At 42.2% G+C, this 23,919-nt stretch overlaps 1 protein-coding gene across 1 annotated transcript in view; it reads left to right on the top strand.

Moving 5' to 3' along the window:
• LOC133765202 (rho GTPase-activating protein 20-like) overlaps window positions 1-20,757 on the top strand; it is a 47,005-nt gene extending 26,248 nt beyond the window's left edge. Inside the window, exons 8-15 of the mRNA XM_062198868.1 lie at window positions 95-161; window positions 5,930-6,109; window positions 9,995-10,131; window positions 11,344-11,505; window positions 15,932-16,038; window positions 16,764-16,959; window positions 18,141-18,291; window positions 20,729-20,757. Of these exons, the coding sequence (XP_062054852.1) occupies window positions 95-161; window positions 5,930-6,109; window positions 9,995-10,131; window positions 11,344-11,505; window positions 15,932-16,038; window positions 16,764-16,959; window positions 18,141-18,291; window positions 20,729-20,757 (1,029 nt within the window). The remainder of the gene's footprint in view (window positions 1-94; window positions 162-5,929; window positions 6,110-9,994; window positions 10,132-11,343; window positions 11,506-15,931; window positions 16,039-16,763; window positions 16,960-18,140; window positions 18,292-20,728) is intronic.
• Window positions 20,758-23,919: the final 3,162 nt, after the last annotated feature.

Below are 23,919 nucleotides of genomic sequence, written 5' to 3'. Positions count from 1 at the left end.
TTATTAAAGTTTTCTAAAAAAAAAAAAAAAGAAATACATCCTTGAAGTATGCCCTGACAAAAACTTGTGATGCTTAGTTCTTTTTGTCTCTTAGGGCTCAGAAACGGACTACCAAATGTGGGTCTATTCAAACCAGAGAAAGAACTCTTACCCACTCGTCGGTAAGTGTCCAGCAAAATAAAAAATGAAATGTATTGCTTCAGAATGGTAACTATTAATTTCCAGACTATGCATTGTTTTTTCTTAAGCTTAAATATCTTTACAAGGAAGAAAACAACCTCATGTAGTCAGTACTCATTTATAAAATTAATTGCCAAGTGTGTACTCTACCCCGGGTGCCTGACAACATATCTTCATACAGCAATTTAAGTTGTAGTTGGAGAAGAAACTGAAGTTTTATTCTCTGCTTTTCCATGTGGATAACACAACTGTCTTGGAATAGTCCTTTTTTTTTCTTTTTTATAATGAAATGAAAATGGAGTTGAATTTTATTTCTCCAAACATTCGATTGATGCCCATATACTGGTTTGTATTCCCCTTTTCTATTTCTTATCTCATAGGTAACCTCTATTTTTAAGTCTTGCAAAATCTGTCACGTCTGTGTCCAAGTATACCACTCTCCCTCCTCCTTCCTTTCTTATTCTTTCAAGTTTTATAATAACATACTTTCAGTTTACTTTAAAATTATATGCTTAACCCTCCACTAAGTAAAAATTTTACCAATATTAGTAAGAAAGAACAACAACACTGTTCTGAATAGTAGAGGATCAGATTGTTATTTACAGACAAGGGCTTTAAACAATAATCACATCTCAAAATGTGAATTTTACTCATATACATTAAATTTTTGTACTCTGTTTGGTACCAGAGATCAAGGAAAGCATATGATATTTGTCTTTTGGGGAACTGGCTTATTTAACTAAATATAATGGTTTTCCAATGCATCCATTTTATCGCAAAAGACAGAATGTCGTTCTTTTTCGTGGTTGAATAGTATTCCATAGTATGTATATAGCACATTTTCTTTACCCAGTCATTGGTTGATGGACAGTTGGGCTGATTTTATATCCTAGCTATTGTGCAATTCAGCCACAATAAACATGGGGGTACAGATAACTCTTTCATGCACTGATTTCATTTCCCTTGGTAAATTCCCAGGTGTGGGATGGCTGGGTCACATGATAGGTCTATTTTCCTGTTTTTGAGGAATCTTCATACTGTGTTCCATAATGGCTGTATTAACCTACATTTCCACAGATGTGTATTAGGGTATCTTTTTCCTATGTCCTCACAAACATTTATTGTTTGTTGATATTTCCATGAATTCCAATTTAATTAAGGTAAGGTAAAACCTCATGGTGGTTTTGTTTGCATGTCTCAGGTAGCTAGTGATCCTTAGGATTTTTCATGTGTCTCTTGGCTACATGAATGTCCTCTTTTGAAAAATGCCTGTTCAAGTCCTTTGAGCATTTTGTAGCTGGGTTGCTTGTTTTGTTGTTGTTGAGTTTCTTGAGCTCTTTATAGATTCTGGATCTTAATCCTTTATCTGCTGTATAGTTTGCCAGTGTTTTATTCCATTCTGTCATTTGCTGCTTCACTTTTTTGAGTGTTTGCTTTGTAGAAGTTTCTTACTTTGGTGTAATCCCATTTGTGTATTTTTGCTGTGATCTCCTTGCTTCCAGGGTCTTTTTCAAGAGGTGTTTGCCTATGCCAGTGTCTTGCAGAGGTTCTCCAATGTTCTCTAGCAATTTGATGGTATCATATCATAGCTTTAGATTCTTGATCCATTTTGAGTTGACTTTTGTATAGGGTATATAGCTATATAGGTAGGGTTCTTATCTCATACTTCTGCACATGTATATCCAACTTTCCAGCACCATTTGTTGAAGATACTGACCATTCTCTAGGTATTGATTTTAGCTCATTTGTCCAAAGATCAGTTGGATGTACATGTTGAATTGGTTTATGAAGATTCTATTCTGTTTCATTGATCTATGTATTTATTCTAGTGTCAGATCCAAGCTGTGTTGATTATCAATGCCTTGTAGTATGATTTTTTTTTAAAAAAAGATTTATTTATTTATTTATTTATTTGAAAGTCAGAGAGAGGAGAGGCAGAGAAAGAGAGAGATCTTCCATCTGATGGTTCACTCCCCAGTTGGCCGCAATGGCCGGCGCTGTGCCGATCCAAAGCCAGGAGCCAGTAGCTTCTTCCAGGTCTCCTATGTGGATGCAGGGGCCCAAGGACTTGGGCCATCTTCTGCTACTTTTCCAGGCCATAGCAGAGAGCTGGATTGGAAGTGCAGCAGCCGGGTCTTGAACCAGCATCCATATAGGATTCCGGCACACCAGGCCAGGGCGTTAACCCACTGTACCACAGTGCTGGCCCCTGTAGTATGCTTTGAAATCTAGTATTGTGATGCTCCCAGTTTTGTTTATGTTGTTTAGTATTGTTTGAGCTTGTTGGGCTCTCTGGTGTTTCTATATGAATTTTAACATCATATTCTCTAGATCTGAGGAGAATGCCTTTGGTATTTTCATTGGATCACATTGAATCTGTAAATTTCTTTCTGTCATATGGACATTATGATGATAAGTCTTCTGATCCATGAACATGGAAGATTTTTCCATTTTTCTCTGTTTTCTATTTCTTTCTTTAATGTTCAATAATTTTCATTGTAGAGATCTTTCACCTTCTTGGTTCAATTTATTTCAAGGTGTTGACATTTTTGTAGCTATTGTGAATGGGACTGATCTTACAAGTTCTTTGTCAGGCTTGGCATTGTCTGGGTACACAAAGTCTATTACTTTTTTTGCATTGATTTTATATCCTGCAACTTTACCAAGCTCTCTTATGAGTTCCAGTAGTCTGTTAGTGGAGTTTCTGGTTCCCCTGTGTTTGTGAATGTGTGTGTGTGTGTGCATGTCATCTGTAAACACATATATATTGATTGTGAAATTATGCCAAGAAGTTATTTGAGCATGATTAACAAGATAATCACATTCAAACTCCTAAAAGGTTTTCTGATTAACAAACATGTACAGTTCAGCCATTCTTTTTGTTGAATTTTCTAGCACTTGATCTTGCGGTTGTTGATAAAAACATTATACCTCTCCTAAAAGAGTTGTTGAATTAACCTATATAAAGAAGAAACCATTCATGAATCATCATGTGTTTCAGTGTCTCTCATAGAAACAAGCCCCGGAAAGGAAAGGAGGCGAACCATTTATCATAGACTTTGTAATATAATGCTGGTGATTTCTATGAAAATCATACAATATTAATTACCGGGGCAATCTCCCTATTCTTCTTTCAACAGTCATGTAAAGAAACTAATGTGTAATTTATAATGTTTTCAAGTCACTTACAAAATTTGAAAAACAAAGTTTCTGTTCTTTCCGAATGTACTTTGTCAGTCTCAGAATCCAGGAATTGCTAAATACATCTGAGGACAAAAGCCAACCACCTATTTTATGATGTTTTTCCTTTTTTTTTTTTTAAGGGAAAGGGTTTATTGGAGAATACCCTACAGACCAGAGTGAAGGGGCAGCGAAGGAAAAAGAGGAGACTGTAAGAGAGAGAGACAGAGAGGAGAGAGGAGGGAGGAGAGAGGCGAGAGGATGAGAAGCCAACAGAGCAGGGAGCAGAGCCAAGAGAGCACGTATTCAGGAACAGGCCCTTTTAAAACTTTGCCTGAGGGCGGGCAGGGAATCCCATTAGGATGGGGGTGGAGCCTGGCTCAGGTAGCTGGGCTGTGCAGCCACCTGGCTAAAACTGCACCAGTTTCCTAACATTCCCCCCTTTTGTTTTTTATAAAGCAGGATTACTATGGGGTTACATTAGTCCCAAAAGCCCAGGGAGGGTAGAGGGATGATGATCTATCTTTAGAGCTACTTCCTGCTGGCTTGGGGCGATGTCTCAGGCTGCTGTCTCCTGGGTGGGGAGCCGAGTATATTCCTGTAGCAGCATTTGGTTGACTGCCTGGTTGTTGAAGGCCTTTCCTTTGTTCCATTATAACTTGCTGTAAACACTTAGACACTGTAGTATAAAAGACAGGGTTGAGAATAGTAACCAATGATCCTAAGAGTAGCATTAACCATTTCATAGAGGAGAGGAAATTGGGGGGGGGGGGTGTCTCTGGATCATTGTGGGGACAGTTTAATGGATGTGGCTTAAAGCTGGTCCCAGCCAAGACTGGGAGAAAAGGCCACTTAGCTTTTGCAGGTAGCTGGGCTTGTCTGTAGAGAAATTCTGAACAATCATACAACATTAAGTGGGAAAAGGACCATCAGTACACACAGGTTGGGAGTAGAGCCATTGGTGGTAGAGTAGACGCTATAGTTGCAAAAGAATGAGGCCCAAGTGGGCCTCTGATGTTTTTCCTTAATTTTGACATCTTTGTAACAAGATAGCAATAGAGATAGTGTGAAAATCAAATACTGTAAATGAATTTATTGAGTAGATGGCATTTGTTTATGTAAAAAGTTTTTTTTCTGGAGGATGATTTGGACCTGAACGATAGCATGCATGGTGACTGGCTCTAAGAAATCCTAAGAGTGTATCTGTCATTGGTGACCCCTAGCAGTCATTATGGACGTGTGTTTAATATACTCTCAGTTCCTGATCATCTTTTTCTGTCCTGGTTATGCTGATGGTTTGGTTTTATTAATATTGCAGTGATAGAAGCTTCTTTTACCATGAAAGAGACAAGGTGCTATAATTCTTGCTCTGAACAGAGTATTAATGTCCCATGAAATGGAAAATTTAACTAATATGTCAGAAATTGAAGAAAGGGAGCTTTCACTTTGTTGTTGAAAAGAAAATCCCTTTGACAGCACAGAATCATGAAAACACGTTCAAAGTTTAGTTTTTGAGAGGCAAAAATAGAAACAGAATGTTAAATTGCTAGTTCTATCCTTAAAGGTCCACAAAGATTGGAGGTGTCCTAGAGCAAGGAGCCAGAAGGCAGGTCATCAATCCAGTCTTCCATGTGAGTGGCAGGAACATCAGTATTCAAGACAACAGCTCTGTATCTTAGGGTCTGATCTGCAATTGCAGAGAGCTTCAGTCAGGATCCATGATCAAGGACCAAACCAGGTGGTTCCGTGTGGGACACAGGTGTCTTCATGGACATCTCAATTGCTAATACCCAGCAGTAGCAGAGGATCTTTGAGAATTTCTTGAGTTGCCAGCAATTTAAAAATGAGAGAGGAAAGCAATGACTGTACATGTACTCTGTGAACATCAGTTGGTAGGATGGCTCTGGGTCTCTAACACTCTGCAGCACTCCCTCAGCTAGTTAGCTGTGAGGGGCTCCCGAGAGGGCCCAAGTAGGAGGGAAGTGTAACAGCAGACCATGGCCCCAGTGCTCTTGAGAATCCCAGGCTATAAAACTGACAGAGAAATGAAGTCTCTTTTCATGATCTAACATCGTGGGTGAGAGATTCTAGATTACAGCAACTCATGACATATATGGCCCAATCATTTAAAAAATGCAGACCACTGATGTTTACTCATATGAGGATGGTAAGTATGGAAAGGGGTGGAATCTGGTTGAAATTGATCACATCTTTTTTTTTGTGAGGTGTAAAAATCTAGTTGGAGGCAGATTTTAGGAGGCCTTATACTTTACAACGGAAATTACAAGTCATCAATGTGTAGTGCACTGAGGGATCTTGGTCTTCTAAGCTAGGCAATGTGTTACTACTTCTGTTTGCGTTGGAAAGGTCCTCTGCCTAGGTACCTGCTTTATGCAGTGCCTCCCCAGAGAGAGCACACCTGATGCTCACTCCCAAGACACAGCTCTCTTGCAGAAGCCCCAGGAGAACTTGAGCTGTCCACGGTGCTGTACCCACACTGACAACAAGGCATGTTTGATCATACCTGTCACCATCAGCCTGATGTATATTGAGATTTTTCTCTGCCTAGGGTATGAATGTCCATATGCTATTCAAGCAAGCTACCATCGAGCTGCTCTTCATAATCATGAACCAGGGAAGTCCACCTCCACCCTGAGCATGGAGGATCCTGTTCTGGACATCTTGTCTGATGGAGGGATCCAGTTTGTTTTGAAGCCCAGGCACATGGCTGAAAGGCTGCACCGCTGTGGTAAGTCTAATTTCCAGCAGGGTTCTGCTCTCTGCTCATCCATGCATTCCTGAGAAAAAATTCATGACAGAGAGCTGTTCTCCATGAGGGAGGAGGTGTGCATAAGTACAGGGACCCCCACCATGCTGCTCCTCTCAGAAAGGAACCCACTGCAACATTGTTGAGAAATCAACTGTAACAAATACTCACCAAGAACCAGGCTTAGAGAAACTATTCAAAATCAGAACCCATCTCACTTCCAGGAGGATTGTGGTGGTTCTTCTACATTAGAACTTTTGTCTCCTCTGGATACCCTGAGCATTTGCTCCATAAAATAATGCATGCACAAACCTATGTGTCTCCAGAGAGAAGTTTCTTGGGGCCTGGCATCATGGTACAGTGGGTTAAGCTGCATCCTGCAATCCACATCAGAGCATTGGCTTCAGTCCTGGCTCTCCCAGTTCTGATGAAGCTCGCTGGCTTTATCAGAATGTGCCCGGGAAGGAAGCAGAAAATGACCCAAATACCTGGGTCCTTTGTCTCGCATGTGGGAGATCCAGTTGGAGTTCTAATCTCCAGCCCTATCCCTGGTTGTTGTGGCCATTTGGGAAGAGAACAGAGTGATGAAAGATGTCTTTCTCTGTGTGTTATTCTGTATTACAAATAAATCTTTACAATGAAGAGCATCAGGTGTGAAGGCCTGGAAATGAAGACTAACCATTCCAGAGGTTACCCCTGAATCTGGAGTGAGAGCAGGAAGTAATCAGTTTACTGCATGCCTTAGACTTACCTTATATGGAAGATCTCCAGCTTGGTGAGAAACTGGCATTGAATTTGGATCTCTTCTGGCTTGGGCTGAAGTGGCTAGGGGGTTGCTTCCTGAATTGATCTCTTCATTATGCCCATGGCATGCTGACTTTCTTCAGGCTTCAGATGCATATCTAGACCAGACATGGACTGAACAGTTACGATCAGGGATGTTTCAGCTTTTTGCTTTCCATTCTCTCCCTACTTGTCAGTATTCTTTTGAGAGACCTTTCTCGGAAGAACAGTTTTTAGTAAGGTGGGAAATATTGTGGCAAGAGTATAATAATTTCCACTGTGAATGGTGTTCGTACTTTTCTTGTTGTGAGGATATTCTGTGAGTTCTATAGCTTATAAATGTGTTTTTGGTTGTAACTTGTGAGCATATAGCAATATTCTATAAATGTTGCTCCTATACAAGATTGTAAATCTTAACTTTTTAAACATCTACAACCCCCATTTGGGCAAGAGAATGCCACCACCAGAAGTATCGCCAGGACTGTCAGAAAGGCTCAGTGGTTTTGAAGTGAGCTTGTTGAATTACGCAACGTGTCTCATGGAAAATGGCTGCTGTTTCCATTGGTCACAGAAGCAGCATGCGCTCTCACTAAAGAATGTACCTTATGAAAGCCTCAGCTAAGCACCGAAAGTATTTTTGTTTGAGAAAGATTGTAATGGCACTCATCTCTCTTTGTTCCCATATGTTCTGGATGTATAGATTCATATCAAGGCATGGAGCATGATGCTTAATTGCTTAGCTGTGTGACAACTAAGTAGTGGATTATGTCCCAATAGTTTTTTAAATAATGAAATCAGGTGAGTCTTAGGTGCACCAGGTTGCACACAAGTTAAACCATGTATTCTTGCCTGTTTTAAACAAAAAGTTGGATATGGTAGTATGTATGAGCAGCCTCCTGCATTTGAGATGGCATTTGCTTTTTTCTTGTCTCCTTTTAAAATGGTGGAATTTTGAATGCTTGGTGTTGGATTTCTTTGTGACTGCATGCTCTCTGGAGAGTACTAACTAACCAGAAAGAGAATGGAGATAAAGTTTACTTTAGGGTGAGGAAACTGATGTGTCGGATCCTTTACACCATTAGATTGTAAATGATTATAGAAGAAAGCAATTTTCTTCAGGGTTGTGATAACTTGTGTGCCATGCTGTGTAATACATTATATTAGTGCAGTGAGGTGTAGATAGCATCATTCTTATACAAGTTGAGTCAAAGGGAAGTCCCAAGAATTGACTAACTGGGCTGGCTGATGAAGTGGCACATCTTGGAGCCTATCCTGGCTTCCTCAATGATACAGCACCATGAGGATTGCCCTCCGTTGTTTGTCTGATGGTGATGCATTCAGGGGCCCAGAAATGCCAAGAAGATGGCTGATGAAAGATATTTGGGGAGGGGGCCGATGGTGTGGCACAGCGGGTTAAAGCCCTGGCCTGAAGCGCAGTCGTCCCATATGGGCACCAGTTCTCATCCCGGCTGCTCCTCTTCCGATCCAGCTCTGTGCTATGGCCTAGGAAAGCAGTAGAAGATGACCCGAGTCCTTGGGCCCCTGCACCCATGTGGGAGACCCAGAAGAAGCTCCTTGCTCCTGGCTTTGGGTCGGCATAGCTCTATCCATTGTGGCCATCTGGGGAGTGAACCAGTGGATGGAAGTCCTTTCTCTGTCTCTACCTCTCTCTGTAATTCTGTCTTTCAAATAAATAAAATGAATCTAAAAAAACCAGATTGTTTTTGGTAATTTCCCCTATCTGTCTATCACACTGCACCTTGACTCCTCTGGTGCCTTTTATGATATTCAGCATAAATGGGTCATTTAAGAAGAAAAGTTTAGGTGCCTTCTTAAGAAAACGTGCACAGCTGAGCAGTAGATATTCCAAACTCATGTTTTCTTTGGTGATTCTCTTGTCTGTGGAAAATTCTTCTTCAGCATTCACCTGGCAGAGCGTGATGGGTAGCTAAAATATAGTCTGTATAGCTTGGCAGGGTGGCACAAGGAACAAGGCCCCATGGGATCCTGCCACTCGTTTGGGAACCAAGTGAAGAAGGTGGAATCAAGTCACCTGGGGAACAGGTTAAGCTTTGTAACCCTGAAGAGTGAGGGAGGGAGGCAGAGGCTGGTTGAGTGATATCAGGGAGCTTGTGTCATGAAGTGCAGATCTCTTTGATGGGAGTGAGTTGCTGGTGGTTGGGCATTCAGACTACCAAACAGGAAATCTCATAGGGAAAGGTGACTTAGCATGAAGTAGATTATGAGACTCCACTTAGTTTGAATGTCAACTGTATTTTTTAGCTTTTCAAATGAGTTCTGACACCTGACTCCACTGGGTAAACTTCAGAGGATGTGTACAACTCAATGTGAGGTGTCTCATTATGCAAAAAAAATAAAAAGCAAAAACTGTAGGTAGCACTGCCAGAATTGAACCTGAGCAGCTTCCTCAAGTCTTTATATTTCATTTCTGGTTGATTAATTGTTTGATTTGAGAGACCATCACACACATGCCCAAGAGAAGGAGGGAGGGAGGGAGGGAGGGAGAGAGAGAGAAGGGAGGAGAAGGGAGGAGAGAGTTGAGATGAGTTTCCTATCCTCTGATTCACTCACTAAATGTCAGCCGTGGCCATGGGCCAGGGACAGAACTGGAATCTGGTATTTATATCATGTCTCCTTTATGACAGGCAGGGCTAGAGCTGGAATTTGGGAACTTATTCCATGTTGTGCTTGTTAGAGGTAGGAACCCAAATTTGTTAGCCATGCATAGTGCCTCAGAGGGCCTGCATTTGCAAGAAGCTGGAATTGAGAGCCAAAGATGGACATCAGGTCCAGATACTCTGATATGAGCCTAGGGCATCTTAACAATTAGGCTAAACACCTGATTCTAACTGCCAGCTTATAGGAAACTGGGAAGAAAAGTTCATGAATGTCACGTGGATGGAACTAGCCAATTTCAGATTGTAAGCTCTTGTGCACCACAAATGGATCAGTTTCTGTCTTTTCTAAGGGTGGAAACAGTCATCTGTCAATGGATGGGTGGAAAGGGTGGAAACAGAATCTGTCATTGATCCTCCACAGCTAATGGTCTCATTTTCTCCTCAGGCTTTCCCACGAACTGGCTGTGTTGCTGGGGCATTACCAGAAGCCATAATGACGTGCCCCAGGACGCCGCTCCTGCTCTTTCAGTGCCAACATTCCTGAGAGTGTCTGGTGTGGAGGACCTGATGCTCACGCTTTGGGTAGGTACCATTTTGATCTTCTGAAGCCCTCCTGAGGAGTGAGCGTTCTGAGGGGTTGGTGTCATCATCCAAAAGTGTTTCCGATGAGGCCATCATTTGTCAGTCCCTGGCTTTGGCTGACATGCCTTCTGAATGTGACCTCAAAGAAGAGCAGTCAGATCCGTTATCGTGGTCTTACTTGAAACGCAACAGGAGAAACAACCGTTCCGTTTATTCTGCTGGTTTCAGCGATGTTACCCAGTCACCTGCTCACACACAGCAAAAGGAATGTTTCTGAATCTCTTTGAGTCGACATCCCCCATGTTCCCCTTTTAGCCTCTTCCTTGAAGTGTTCCTTCATTTCCTTTTTGTCTAGATGACTCGAACTTATAACTCAAGGTCCCTCACTGTGGGTGTGGTTTGTATTTCAGATGATTAGATGGATCATCTGCCATTTATTTATCCTTCTATCATAAGAAATTGTGTCAGAGGAAAGCCACAGAATGTGGCCTGTGTTATTTCCCGGGAGGGCATTTGAGAGTTGGCACATTGATTGTCCAGCACATCTACACGCACTATGCTAGATGTAGGGCATTTTATGCTAGGTGGGGAGGAATGTATCAAGTTAGTTCCATGCTAGATGGTGCCCCAGCCCTTGCAGCATTCACAAGTTGAAGGAGTTGCTAGGATCCTCATCACTGTGACATCATTCATGGATAAAAGGAAAGCTTGAGTAAGGTAATGTACTATGCCCAAGGTCTCATGAAAAGTAAGGGACCTAATAGGTGACAAATTCCTGGAGATACCTGACTGTGACACTCCTGTTCCCCTCTTGGCATGAAGATGGGGCAGAAGGACATGGAAGTCAACAAGTGTGGCAATGAGATTTTCCTAGTTGGGCAAGGTCATCAGTACTAGGAAATAATGAGAACAGCATGGTGAAACAGGAGAGAGTGATTCACTGAAAGCTTGAAGCAGAGAAGTTTGGTTTAAAAGTTCCATTCCTTGAGAATGAAAATAGGTTAAAGCCAGCATTCAAAACAATTTAGTGGGTGGACACAGATCAGAGGGATGGGTCGAACATGTATTTAGAGACACTGAAACAAATTTTCTTCTCTCACTTCAGCTCCTGCTGTATTAGTTCACATACTCTTCTTTACAGGGGCTAGCTTTTGTTCTGGGCTTGTGGATATGAAATGTCCTTTAATTAGCTTTCCTTTTTCTTTCCCACAGGAGTTGATCCGCCTTATCAAGCAGAAAGGGCCAAAGACAGAGAATATTTTTCAAAAAGTTGGTGACCTAAAGTCATTTATAGCCCTGAAGGAAAGATTCAATACAGGAGATAGAGGCGACTGGGGCAATGAATCGCCACTTGTGTTAGCAACACTATTAAAGGTAGGGGGATTCTGGCATCATCTATGCACAATATGGAAGCTGTGTGATGGGTTTCATTCCTCGTGACATCTCAAGAAGAGTAATAGGCCTAATCAGTTAAGCGCCTGAGAAACTGAAAAACACATCAGAATGTCCAGGTTGTAGGCAGCTACTCCCTTCATTGGACAGACTCTGCTTGTTAGATAGCTTTCCCCAGTCTTCAGACTCCATGCTTGCTGTCCTCATCTGAATGCTCCATGCAGAATTATGCTAGCATAGTTCCTAATAATTGCCCAAGCATCTTCCAAATAAACCCTGGTTATTCATATAGAATTTTGGCCAGTACAAATCTCCTGCGTTTGCCAGATTTGACAGTGTCTTCCTAATGACATCAGAGTTTCCCAAAGAAACTTTATTTGAAATTTTGAAAACCATTCTAGGTGTTTTCCACAATAAGCAAACATTGCTTTTAAAATGAATTACACATACACATAAATGCCAAGAAAATTCCATTCTTTCCATTGTCATTCTTTCCCCTGTCTCTTATGCCTTTGCTTCACACGTGGTATCAGGACTCTGCTATTTGGAGCTGCCTTCATTTTGACTACTGTTGGCATCTTATGTTCATTTCCATTGTACTTAAGCCAATACTCATAGTTATAGTTACATAGCAACGAGCCCCAGCACAAAGCTCAGCTTGTAAATCTGACTTTGAAAGTGTTGCAGCAGGCAAAGCTACGTTAGATGTTTTAAAATGTTGGGCCTGTGTTGTGGCATAGCAGGGTATGCTGGGGGTTGGAATGCTGGCGTCGTATATCAGAGCACCAATTCGAGTCCTGGCTGCTGTGCTGCTGATCCAGCATCCTGTCAATGCATCTGGGAAGGCAGTGGAAGATGGCCAAGGTACTGAGGTTCTTGCCTCCCATGTGAGAGGCAAGGATGATGCTCTTGGCTTCAACCAGGGTCTGAACTGGATTTTGGAGCCATTCTTTTATGTAGGATCTCTCTCTGTCTCTCTTCCTCATTCATGAACAGTGTGTGTGTATGTGCATGTGTGTCTCGCTCTCTGTGCCTCTGCCCATTGAGCACAGAATTTTCTTTTTTTTATTTATTTGAAAGTCAGAATTACACAGAGAGGAGAGGCAGAGAGAGAGAGAGAGAGAGAGAGAGAGAGAGAGAGGTCCTCCATGTGATGGTTCACTCCCCAATTGGCTGCAATGGCCAGAGCTGCACCAATCTGAAGCCAGGAGCCAGGAGCCTCCTCTGGTTCTCCCACGTGGGTGCAGGGGCCAAAGGACTTGGGCCACCTTCCACTGCTTTCCCAGGCCATAGCAGAGAACCTGGCTGGAAAAGGAGCAGCCGGGCCTCGAACCCGTGCCCATACCATATGGGATTCTGGCACTTCAGGCCAAAGCGTTAACCTGCTGCAAAACAGTGCCAGCCCCGAGCAAAGAATTCTAAAAACCAAGGTGGTGCAAAATACACATGTATTTCAAAGTTATATGGTAAAATCACAAGTATCCAGGTTCATTTCTATGAGGGAAAATTGAATTGTTGGTATTTTCAACAGCTGTGAAACAAAAATCTGGTAATGTCGTAATCACTACAAAAAGTATCCTTACATTCTTCGAAACACTCATTACACTTGCTCTTTCCTTACCCTCCATCAATGCTTGGCCACATGTTAAATGGTTACACTTCTGTAATGACTTACAGGCCCACACGTACATCACTCAATCATAAAAATATACACTAGGTTAGACAGTCACATGTTTGTGTTGTTTGTGTTGTACATGAAGTTGATGTCATTTTCCAACAAGATATAGGGTTTACCCCTCTGAGGACTTTGGAGTCTGATTTTTGATAAATACCATGTGAATCACCTGGAGAGTTGGTCCAGGCTAAAAATAAATGCAATCATCGAGTTGAATTTGCCATTGAGCTACCTAGAAGCAGAGGTACAACAGCAAATCGTCTTCACATATTCTCCTTGGCTCACAGTGTGGCTTCCACAACATGCCCCGTCTATTCATCCTGCAGCACAGGGAAAGCCAAGAGAGGACACATACCCCACATGCATGGAAGTAAGTACTCAGCAGACAAAGCTACTCCTGAACCATCCCAGACTTCCACATCATTCAGAGCTCCACACATATTGGACATACTCCTTGGGAAACAGTCGAAGGCTGTAACTACAGTGGGAGAGTATTGGACACGAGTGACATAGTCAAGGTATAAGAGGGCTTGGATTTTGTCCATTTTCTTCACTGTTCTATCCCCAGTAGTCCAAACTGGATATGACATAAATGACTATTGAAGAAATACTAGAATGAGCGAGCAATGTCTGGATTATGAACACAACACTTACTGAGAGGCATTTCCTACACTCACTGCTATTTAAACGTGTCATGGGCCATATAGTAAGACCAGTGGAAAGAAAGCTAGCAACGGGATATGAACTGGAAATATAAATCCCACCATCTTCTGGTTATATTTGTGAAGAGTTGATCAAGGGCAGCGCCGTGGCTCACTAGGCTAATCCTCCGCCTGTGGCGCCAGCACACCGGGTTCTAGTCCCGGTCGGGGTGCCAGATTCTGTCCCAGTTGCCCCTCTTCCAGGCCAGCTCTCTGCTGTGGCCAGGGAGTGCAGTGGAGGATGGCCCAAGTGCTTGGGCCCTGCACCCCATGGGAGACCAGGAGAAGTACCTGGCTCCTGCCATCGGATCAGCGCAGTGTGCCGGCCGCAGCACGCTGGCCGCGGCGGCCATTGGAGGGTGAACCAACGGCAAAGGAAGACCTTTCTCTCTGTCTCTCTTTCTCACTACCCACTCTGCCTGTGAAAGAAAAAAAAGAAGGCCTGCGCTGTGGCTCAATAGGCTAATCTTCCACCTAGCAGCGCTGGCACACTGGGTTCTAGTCCCAGTTGGGGTGCCAGATTCTGTCCCGGTTGTCCCTCTTCCAGGCCAGCTCTCTGCTATGGCCCAAGTGTTTGGGCCATGCACCCCGTGGGAGACCCGGAGAAGCACCTGGCTCCTGGCTCCTGATCAGCGTGGTGCGCTGGTCGCAGCGCACTGGCCGCAGCGGCCATTGGAAGGTGAACCAATGGCAAAGGAAGACCTTTCTCTCTGTCTCTCTCACTGTCCACTCTGTTTTTAAAAAAAAAAAAAAGAGTTGATCAATGAGCTAGTGAAAAGGAAAGTCGAATGAGGCTATTAGGAGAGTATTTTGCCCCAGGGAACAGACATAGTCAAAATGTCCAGTCCTTACTTCCTATTTTATGTGAGTACACGTGTGTATATTTAGTTCATTTGGTTCGGAACCTTTGCTGCTAAGACTTAAAAGGATTAGTCTGAAATCAAAATGTGAAGTATGTATGTTTACATGTCCTCAGTGCATAATATGATTTAGGATGACCCATAAGCAGATCTGTCAGTTTGTACTATTTTACTAAAATATAGGCAAAGAAGACTATAGAGATTTGTTTTATATGTTTGAATGGCAGAGTGATAGAAAGAGACACGTATGGGTCTGGCAGTGTAGCGCAGTGCATTTACCTACTGCCTGCAACACAGACAACCTATATGTGCACTGATTTGAGTCCCAGCTGCTTGCTTCTGGTTGAACTTAGCACGAATGGATATGGGAAGGCAGCAAAAGATGGCCCAAATACTGTGGTCCCTGCCACTCACATAGCAGAGCTGGGTGGAGTTCCTGGCTTGTGGATTCAATGTGGACATTTGCAGAGTAAATTCGTGTATGGAAGATTTCTCTCTGTTTCCCTCTCTGTCTCTCTGTTTCCCTCTCTCTCTCTCTCTCTCTCTGTGTGTTTCAACTCCATCTTTTACATAAATAAATAAGCTTACAATGACACACACACACACACATGCTCATACAGAGATATCAATCTTCCACATGTAGGTTCACTCCCCAGTTTTTTGCAGTGGCCCAGGTTGGGCTGGGCCAACCTGAAGCCAGAACCCAAAACTTGTTTCAGGTCTCTGAAATAGGGCAGAGCCCCAAGTACTTGGGCAGTTACCCACTGCTTTCTCAGGCACTTCAGCAATGTGCTGAATCAGAAGTAGAGCAGCCAGGAATTGAAGTGACCCTCTGATATGAGTTGATGGCATCCCTGGCAGCAGATAAATCCACTATGCCATAATAACTACCCCCCAAAAGATGATTGAGACAATAAGATGAGGTTTTTCTTCCCTTCCAAAACTTCTGAGACTCTGAGAAGTCAGAAGAAAGTCAGAAGAAATTGAAGCACCTGTTTCTGCATGTACACAGTGGTGGGAATGAGAGGCCAAACTCTATGGAGGTCACAGTTTGAGCGTCTAGAGAAAAAGCGGAGATTAAATTAAATATTGCAATTAAATGTTTTCTTTGTAACTTCTCCAGTCTATACTTGCCAACAAATTGATATAACTTCTTTTTTAATCTCTATAAGGATTGCCTTCGAGCCTTTCCTAACACCCTGTTTTCAGCTGACCTCTATGATCAGTGGCTGAATGTTCTTGATGAAGGCAATGACGAGGAGGCCAGAGACATCCAGAGGTGATTCTATATAATTGGTACTGTACTCCAGACATGCCTCAGAAAGCAACCGACATAGTCTGAGAAAAAGATTCTCTTCTGCTCTCGAGCATGAACCACTAAAAGAGTGCACATTGTGAAGAGGGTTCTTGTAGTCCCACACACCACAGCCAGAATCAGAAGACATGTAGACTCTACCATTGTCATTGAGTTCTTATTTCTCCCCAAATAGTGTTGTTATCGAGTTGTTGATATTGTACACATTCTGAATGTATGACATTGGTGGGGAGGAAGCCTGCTGGTGTCAGAGACATGGTACAAGAACAGTTGACCACGGGTCTGACCGTCATATTGTCAGGAGCAACTAAGTGGAGATCTCTGTGTGTGCTTATGGAATTGAAGTCAGTCAAGCACTTTTGTATACATTCATGCCTGGGATGTGTTTGTTCCATCACTACTTTAGACTCTTGGCTTGAGGCAGCATTCTTGCACTATTACCTTTCAAAGAAGGGCAATGCTTTCAATTAATTGCTGTTGAATTTCCTCAGTAAGCTCTCACCTGAGAACATTCTGTAACACAACATCTGTTTTTAATATACCTGTGTTCAATTAGATATTGACAGAGTTATCCCAAGTGAAAACACAGCAAAAAATCATAGGAATTTTTTTAAGACTTACAGCTCCTTTTGTCTGTATTTTCATTGGATTATGTGACTTGTTATAAGACTCCATTTTTTTGTGTTTAGGCTTTTAGCCCATCTGCCCAGAGCTAACGCAGCTGTCCTAAGACACTTGTTTTCATCATTATATGCAATCTCACGTAATGCATCATACAATCAAATGACTACATCAAAGTTAGCTTTGTGCATCACCCCGAGCCTTCTGTGTGTCTGGCGATCTACTTCAACAAGCCCAGCCCTCGAAGGCGAATTGAGGAGAAAGGTAATGAGGTACCCTGTTTGTATGTGTTGAGGAGCACAGTCCCAGTGGGAAAGTGAAAGTCAGGATTTGCATTCTGATGAGCCTTTTTTTTTTTTTTTTTTAAACCATGAAGACTTCCATTTTACCCCTCTACAGTGTCAGGTCACTTATTCTGTATTGGGAATTGTGGAAGGGTGGGGTGTTATGCAGGAAATTGATAGCAGTGAGTTACTTCTTTCCTATGTAGGAAACAGAAGAGTGATATGACTTAAACATGGAGAGAGAAGAAGCTCATGTAACATGATAGAAGGAAACCAAGTTTTGGTAGTTGGGCAATCTAAGGTGCAATTCTGTCTCTGTCACTGAGAGCCATGCAGACTTGAACCAAGTTTTCTTCATGGCTTCCTGAGCTGAGTGATGGCAGTGGTGATAATAGTGGTCAGTGGTGGTCAGTAGTGACACTGCCTTGTGTGCTTGGGCAAGATGAGCACACTTATCCTTCCACCAGTGACCTTCATCCACCTGCTGTGGCTCATTCAGAGAAATGTTGGTGTGCAATTTCATCTCTGCTACTGGAATGTGAAGGTGAATCAAGGTTTCCGGAGCATTGTAGTGGGCCCATAACATCTCCAGTATAATCACAGCTCTTCTCAAGCTCATGCAGAATGTAATGCTGGGTTGAGGCAGAGCCATGCTGGTGGAGAGACTTCAGCTAACCAAGCAGACAGTTTCTTTGCACTGACTCCTTTCACGTCAAAGGATCCACAAAGAAACTCTGCTTCTCAAGCTTAAGATAATTCACTTGAGAAGCACATTTCACATGTGTTCTTTTCTCGAGTACTTGACATGTTTTAGTGTGGAATGATTACATCTTCACTTCAAACATCCTGCATAGGTTAACTGACAGTTATCCTATTTTTGCCAAAGAAGCAAGTGATATCAAAATATTAGCCATTCAACTAGGCCACAAAATATGTTGGTCTTCTAATGAGAAGTGTTTTTGGACAAAGTACATAGTATTCTTGAAAGTGTAACTGTCATTTAGGAGATAAAATTGGCTCGTATGTGTTAATGTCAAGTGCAAATTTTTGTTAGAATCCAGAATTTCACATTTTCGTGATGTTCACGGTTCACATAGGACTTGTGCTCCTAAACAGACCAAGTGGAAAAGAGCACCCCATGTCCACCCTTTTGTGTCACAGATTTCCCTTGTGGAGTTTATGATTGCAAGTTATCCCAGAATATTTGGAGATGACCAGAAGTCTAAGAAGAGCTGTATGAATTCCAAAAGAAACTTTGGAGAGAGCAGCCGGCAAGTCATCGCCACTGCGGGGCAGAGTGCTGCCGGCCTAGGTGAGAGTTCCCTGAGGTGGGATCTTAGGGCCAGCGTGCCAGGTTCTCTGGGAGAATTTCACTGCTTTGCTAAGAACCAGACTGCAAGCCTGCCAGGTGTCACGGGAGAAGCTCGAGCGATGTCCTGTAGCTCAGGGCTAACCCCAAGAATAATGCCACCCCTCCCATGACGCCACCTGCTCTGTCTTCACAAGGGTAGCACAGATCAGGAGGTTTTATGGTGTCCTGAGACCAAAGGACAGATAAGATGATGTACTTGACTTACCACGCCACTGTTGCAAATAATGTGTGCATCGGAGAGATCATGTGTTGATATAGTCTACGGATCCATTTTCTAACCAAATTTAAGTGTAGCCCTTACAAATGAGTGCCTCTTGTGCTGAGGAAACATGGACTTCAAGTAGTATGTGACTTGGCTGCTAAACATATTCAGATGAATGCACACTTTTTCATAATAGGTATTTATGATACAACTAGAAACAGTGTGTGCATAGACAAGTTCATACTTTGAAATGCATTGCAACATACACTTCCTGAATTACTCTCTCACACATAATCAGTGTGTTGCTGTTGAAGCATCGGCGAGGCTAGCAACACTACCGGTTGTCTTTCTCTCCCCTTGGTACTCTGTGGTAGCTGACACATCCCAAGTCCCAGTGCTCTTTGAAACCCTTTGAAAGGGAACAGTGTTAGGGATGAACAGAAAAGACCTCATGTCCTTCCCAGTGTTCCAAATTTGGTGCCTTCATGTACCAGCGTATCATCTTTGTATGTTGTATACATAAATAGTACTCAAAGTTAAAAAGAAAAACCTCAGAATAAATATAGGATAGGGATTTGTTTTGCTCAAGAAAGTAGTACATCTATAAAACATTTTTTCATTAATTGTTCTTTCATAAGCTGGTCTTCATGATGTCTCAGAAACTGCAAGACAATCTCCAATATGAGTCAATGATGTTATTCTATCCTTGGCTCCCTGTGGAAAACTGATGGGTACTTTTCCAAAGTACAAGATTCTTCATTTAAATGATTTCAAGAATTAAACCTCAAACTTTTAATTCAAAACAAGAATTGGTTTGATTCACAATGATTATTCAACTTGGGCATCATTTTCTCAGAGACATACTTCGATATACTTAGTTTGATGATGTCTCAGAACTTACGAAACCCACATTGGGAGCAAATGATATTTACATTTCAAACAAATTCTTCTCCTGCAATCAGATACTGGAAAGTGACTGAAAATACACTAACACTACTTTTGTTTTCTCTTCAATGGACAAGATGACACTGTCACCGGAGTCTGAACCCATTAAAGGTATGGTGTCTGGCCAGAACTTTCCAGTGGAGACAGAAGTCAAGCCTGAGCTTGTAAAGGGACCACCTGTGTCTTCTGTCTTCGCAATCTGCGTTACTGAAGAGTACCAAGAGCGTGCTTCCTTTAAATGTCCCTAAATTTCCTTTCACCTAACGCTAAAGGATAGTTTATAAAAGGTTTGCACCTTGTTATCAAGGTGCTTGAAATCTTCAGTTTCTTTCCTGGAAGGCTAGAATTCCTTGGTAGAAAATTGCCCATGAGGCACCTACCCTAAGACAAACATTTTTGAATCCAGTTATTCTGTAACTGTCTCATAGTTGCAAAATTCAATCATTGATTTTCAAGGTAGATTTTCAGTATCTCTGTCCTTATCCTTTTTGCACCTCTTAAAGTCATTCCCATGTTTTGTATATAAGTGGAATTTAAATAAAAACAAAACACCTGAAATGAATTTAGAAAGGAATTTTCTTGCTCAAAATATTCAAATGGCCAATGGACAGGTGAACAAAGGCTCGGGATCGCTAGTCTGCAGGGAGATGCAAATCAAAGCCACAATGATTTTTCACTTCAGCCCAGTTAGAATGGCTATCATCCAAACATCAAAAAGCAATAAATGCTGGTGATGATGTGGGGAAAAGGTACCCTAACCCACTGCTTGTGGGAATGTAAACTAGTAGAACCATTATGGAAGACAGTATGGAGATTCCTCCGAAATCTGAAAGTAGATCTCCCATATGACTGAGCCATTCCACTCCTGGGAATTAGCCCAAAGAAAATGAAATCAGCGTGTGAAGTGTCATCTGTACCCCCATGTTTATTGCAGCTGAATGCACAACAGCTAAGATGTGGACTCAACCCAGATATTCATCAACTGATAATGGAATTAAGAAAATGTGGTATATACACACTATGGAATACTCCTCAGCCATAAAAAGAAAAGAATGAAATCCTGTCTTTTGCACAGAAATGGGTACAAGTGGGAACCATTAAGCCTAATGATACAAGCCAGTCCCGAAAAGACAAATATATTTATTTTCTCTGCTATGTGGCAGGTGATGTAGAATACAAAAAAATACTTAGGAATAAACAGATACTTTGTGATATGATTGTTCTTTTTAGGCCTTGTGTATACTTCTGTGGAACTGTAGTCTTCCTACTTTGTTACTTGTTGAATATATGGTTAGTGATAAATTAAGCCTGTGACTGTAGAGTGGATTGAAAGCTTTTCTTTGTAAAAATTAAAGGAAAAGTAGGGAAGAAAAGAGGGGGTTGAGAGAGTGAGAGGGGGAGGGGGGAATTGCGATTCCCTTCTTAGAACTGTAGCTGTGAAATACATGAAATCTGTTCTCTCTCTATTAGTAACAATTCTAAAGATGATTCAGTTTGTGCAGTGGGTTCTCATCATATCTAGTTTCCTTTTCTTCAGTCTAACACTCTCCCAAGTGAGCTATTTTGGCTGCCCCCAGTATGTTTTCTTTTTCTTTTCTTCATGAGGTCTCAGAAACCTCAGGAAAATCCCCTTTATGAGTACATGAAGTTGAGATTTCAGAGTTGATTTTACTTGTATCTTACACTGAGATGAGTCTGTTTTCTGAACATATTCTAAGACAGCTTTAGACTTTTCCACAGTGGAATCAGTAAAACCAACATGAGAATCTGACCCAATGTCACAGAATGTGACTGACCCAAACCTTCCACTTGGCAAAAAGGCTATGCCTTCTGATGGGGTACCCTTATCCCCTGGCCGCCGTCCCTCCTGTGCTGAGTGCGTTGGGTGGCGTGCCCCACCCGTGTGCCCCGTCTGCCCCTTCTGCTGGGGGGGGGGGAGCGTAGGCATGCTGGTCGGTCTGCCGGTCCCCGCGGTGGGGACCAGGCGCTGCTCTTTCGGCCCTACCGCGGCCCGCACCTCCCCCCTCCGTGTTGGGGGAGGATCCCGGTGGGCCGGGCTGTCGGTCCATCGCTCGTTTTGGGGGCCTGTGTGCATGCCTTCTGAACCTTGTCTTCTGAGTTACTGAAGAGAACAACCGGCGTGATTCCTAAGCATGCACTTGAATCTTCCTTGCACTGCCTTGAACGTCTGCTACAAACCAACTTGCCAAAATGTATAATTTTCCTAACTGGAATTGAACTCCTCCATTGATAACTCTCTTGCTAGAGAATGACCAGTGTGACCACTAAACTAAGGCAATGGTTTAGACTTCATATTTTTCTTGACTTGGCTTCCATGGGAACACTGACTATGCAGTTTGCCTTTATTTTTCTTGTGCTTCTATTTCTGGAAGGAAAATTACAGTTCAAAATGATATCCAAGGACAAAAAGGAAACATCTAAGAGAGAATTTAGAATAGGAATCTTTTTTTCTTGAGCAAAAGTAAGTTCACCCAGCATTTTCCCATAATGCATGTTTGCATGTGTCTCCTTTCATGTGCTTGTATCATATTTGGATTCAGAATAACTTCATTACCAGTTATCTGATGTTGAGAAGGGTCTGCTGTTGGAAAATACACTATGATAGGTTTTGTTTTTCCTTCAACATGAAAGTTCACACTTCACTTGGAGTGTGGCACAGTGTAAGATGTGGTGACTGAACAAAATCTTCCACTGGCAAATAATGCCGAGCCGGAGCTGGCCAGGGCCCACATCTGTCTTTTGACCTCTTCATTCTGAACACTGGATGTGTCCAGTTAGCAGAATTACTTAGGATTTCATTTTATGTTCTCTACCCATCTTTTAATGTGACATTAAGAGCTTTTTCACAAATGTTTGAGTGTGTGTTTCCTAACTAGCTTGACGTCTTCAGTTTCTGCCTTGGAAGGGCAGATTCCCTTGAAAGAAAATTGCTGATGAGGCACAAACACTGAGACAACCATTTGCTTCTGCTGGCATTGTGACTGTTTCACAGTCGTACACCAAATCAGCACTTTCCAGTTTGCCAAGATTTTCATTTTCTGTATCCTCACACATTTGCAACCTCAAATCATAACTCCAGTGTTTTGTAGAGTAGTGCTACTCCAATAAAAATAATATATCTGCAATGAATTTAGAAAATCTTTTGTTTGGCTCCAAAAGAATTCTGTCTTTGCATCTTGTACTCATGATATGTATTTCCCTCTCCTTTTCTTCACAAGGTCTCAGAAGCCTCAAGGAAATCTCCATTATGATTGCCTTGACCTCTGATACGGTCTGTTTTCCAAAGCTATCCTAAGACAGCTATAGATTTTTCTTCAATGGATTAAATAAAATCTACCTGGGAATTGGACTGAGTGTCTGGGAGTGTGACTGGCACAAACACTTCCTTCACTGGGCAAGGAGACCAAAACTAAGCATGGAATGAGCCCACCTATGTCATTTGTCCTCTGTCTTCTGAGTTACTGAAAATAACAGTTGCCAGGGTTTTTTAGGATTTTATCCCATCTTTCCTAAAATTCCTTGAAACCTCCACAAGAACTAACTTGCCAAAATGGTTGAGCAATTTTCCTAACTTGGATTGAAGTCGTCTTTTGCTGTGCAGCAGGGATTAAAATGCCTAGATAGTGAGTCACCCTTGTTGTCTCTATGCCAAGACAGTGGGTTAGCAAAGTAGCACTTTTTCCTTGGCTCTCACTGGGATACTGGCCACTTCCCTAATTACAGGATCTTTTCATTGCATCTATGCCTATCCTCTTATTTTTGTGAAAGGGGAAGGGCAATTCTTAGCACAGAAATGACCTGAGGAAGGGCCCATCTGTATAGAGTCATAGGAATTGGTTCCATAATCACTGGAATCATCAAGGCTTGCCAGTAGGACAAGGAGGAGGTCAACTTTGTCTCTCTCAGCACCAAGAACAAGGTCTTGGCTGTCACACTCTCCGGCAAGACTGAAACTGAACTCTCGGTGCACCAGAGATATACAGATAAAGAAACCCATATTCAGCTCAAGCCCAACTTCTATCCTTATGAACTGCAGCATACTATACCACTGGGACACTCATAGACACAGTTACCATTGATGAACATTGATGAACGCTGAGAGACTAGACGCCTAGAGCAGCTTAACTCCAACCAAAGCAAAAATCCAAGTGATAACCCTGCATATGTCTAAACCATGAACTCTTTTCAATAAAAACTTATTCATAAAGAGGAGAAATGAAGAAACATTTCTATGCCCAGACATGCTTTTCTCTGACAACTGAGATACTGAATTAAAGAGATGGCATGGTGGTTTTGCATTTTCACCTTTCATCCCTAAATGCTTGGAGCCATCCATCAAATACTGAATTTACCAAATATATGAGGGCAAGGCTAATGACAATTGAGGTTTTCAGTTGCAG

This window comes from Lepus europaeus, chromosome 8, assembly GCF_033115175.1.
Source record: "Lepus europaeus isolate LE1 chromosome 8, mLepTim1.pri, whole genome shotgun sequence".
Classification (NCBI taxonomy): Eukaryota; Metazoa; Chordata; class Mammalia; order Lagomorpha; family Leporidae; genus Lepus; species Lepus europaeus.
This window is presented reverse-complemented; position numbering and strand designations above follow the sequence as displayed.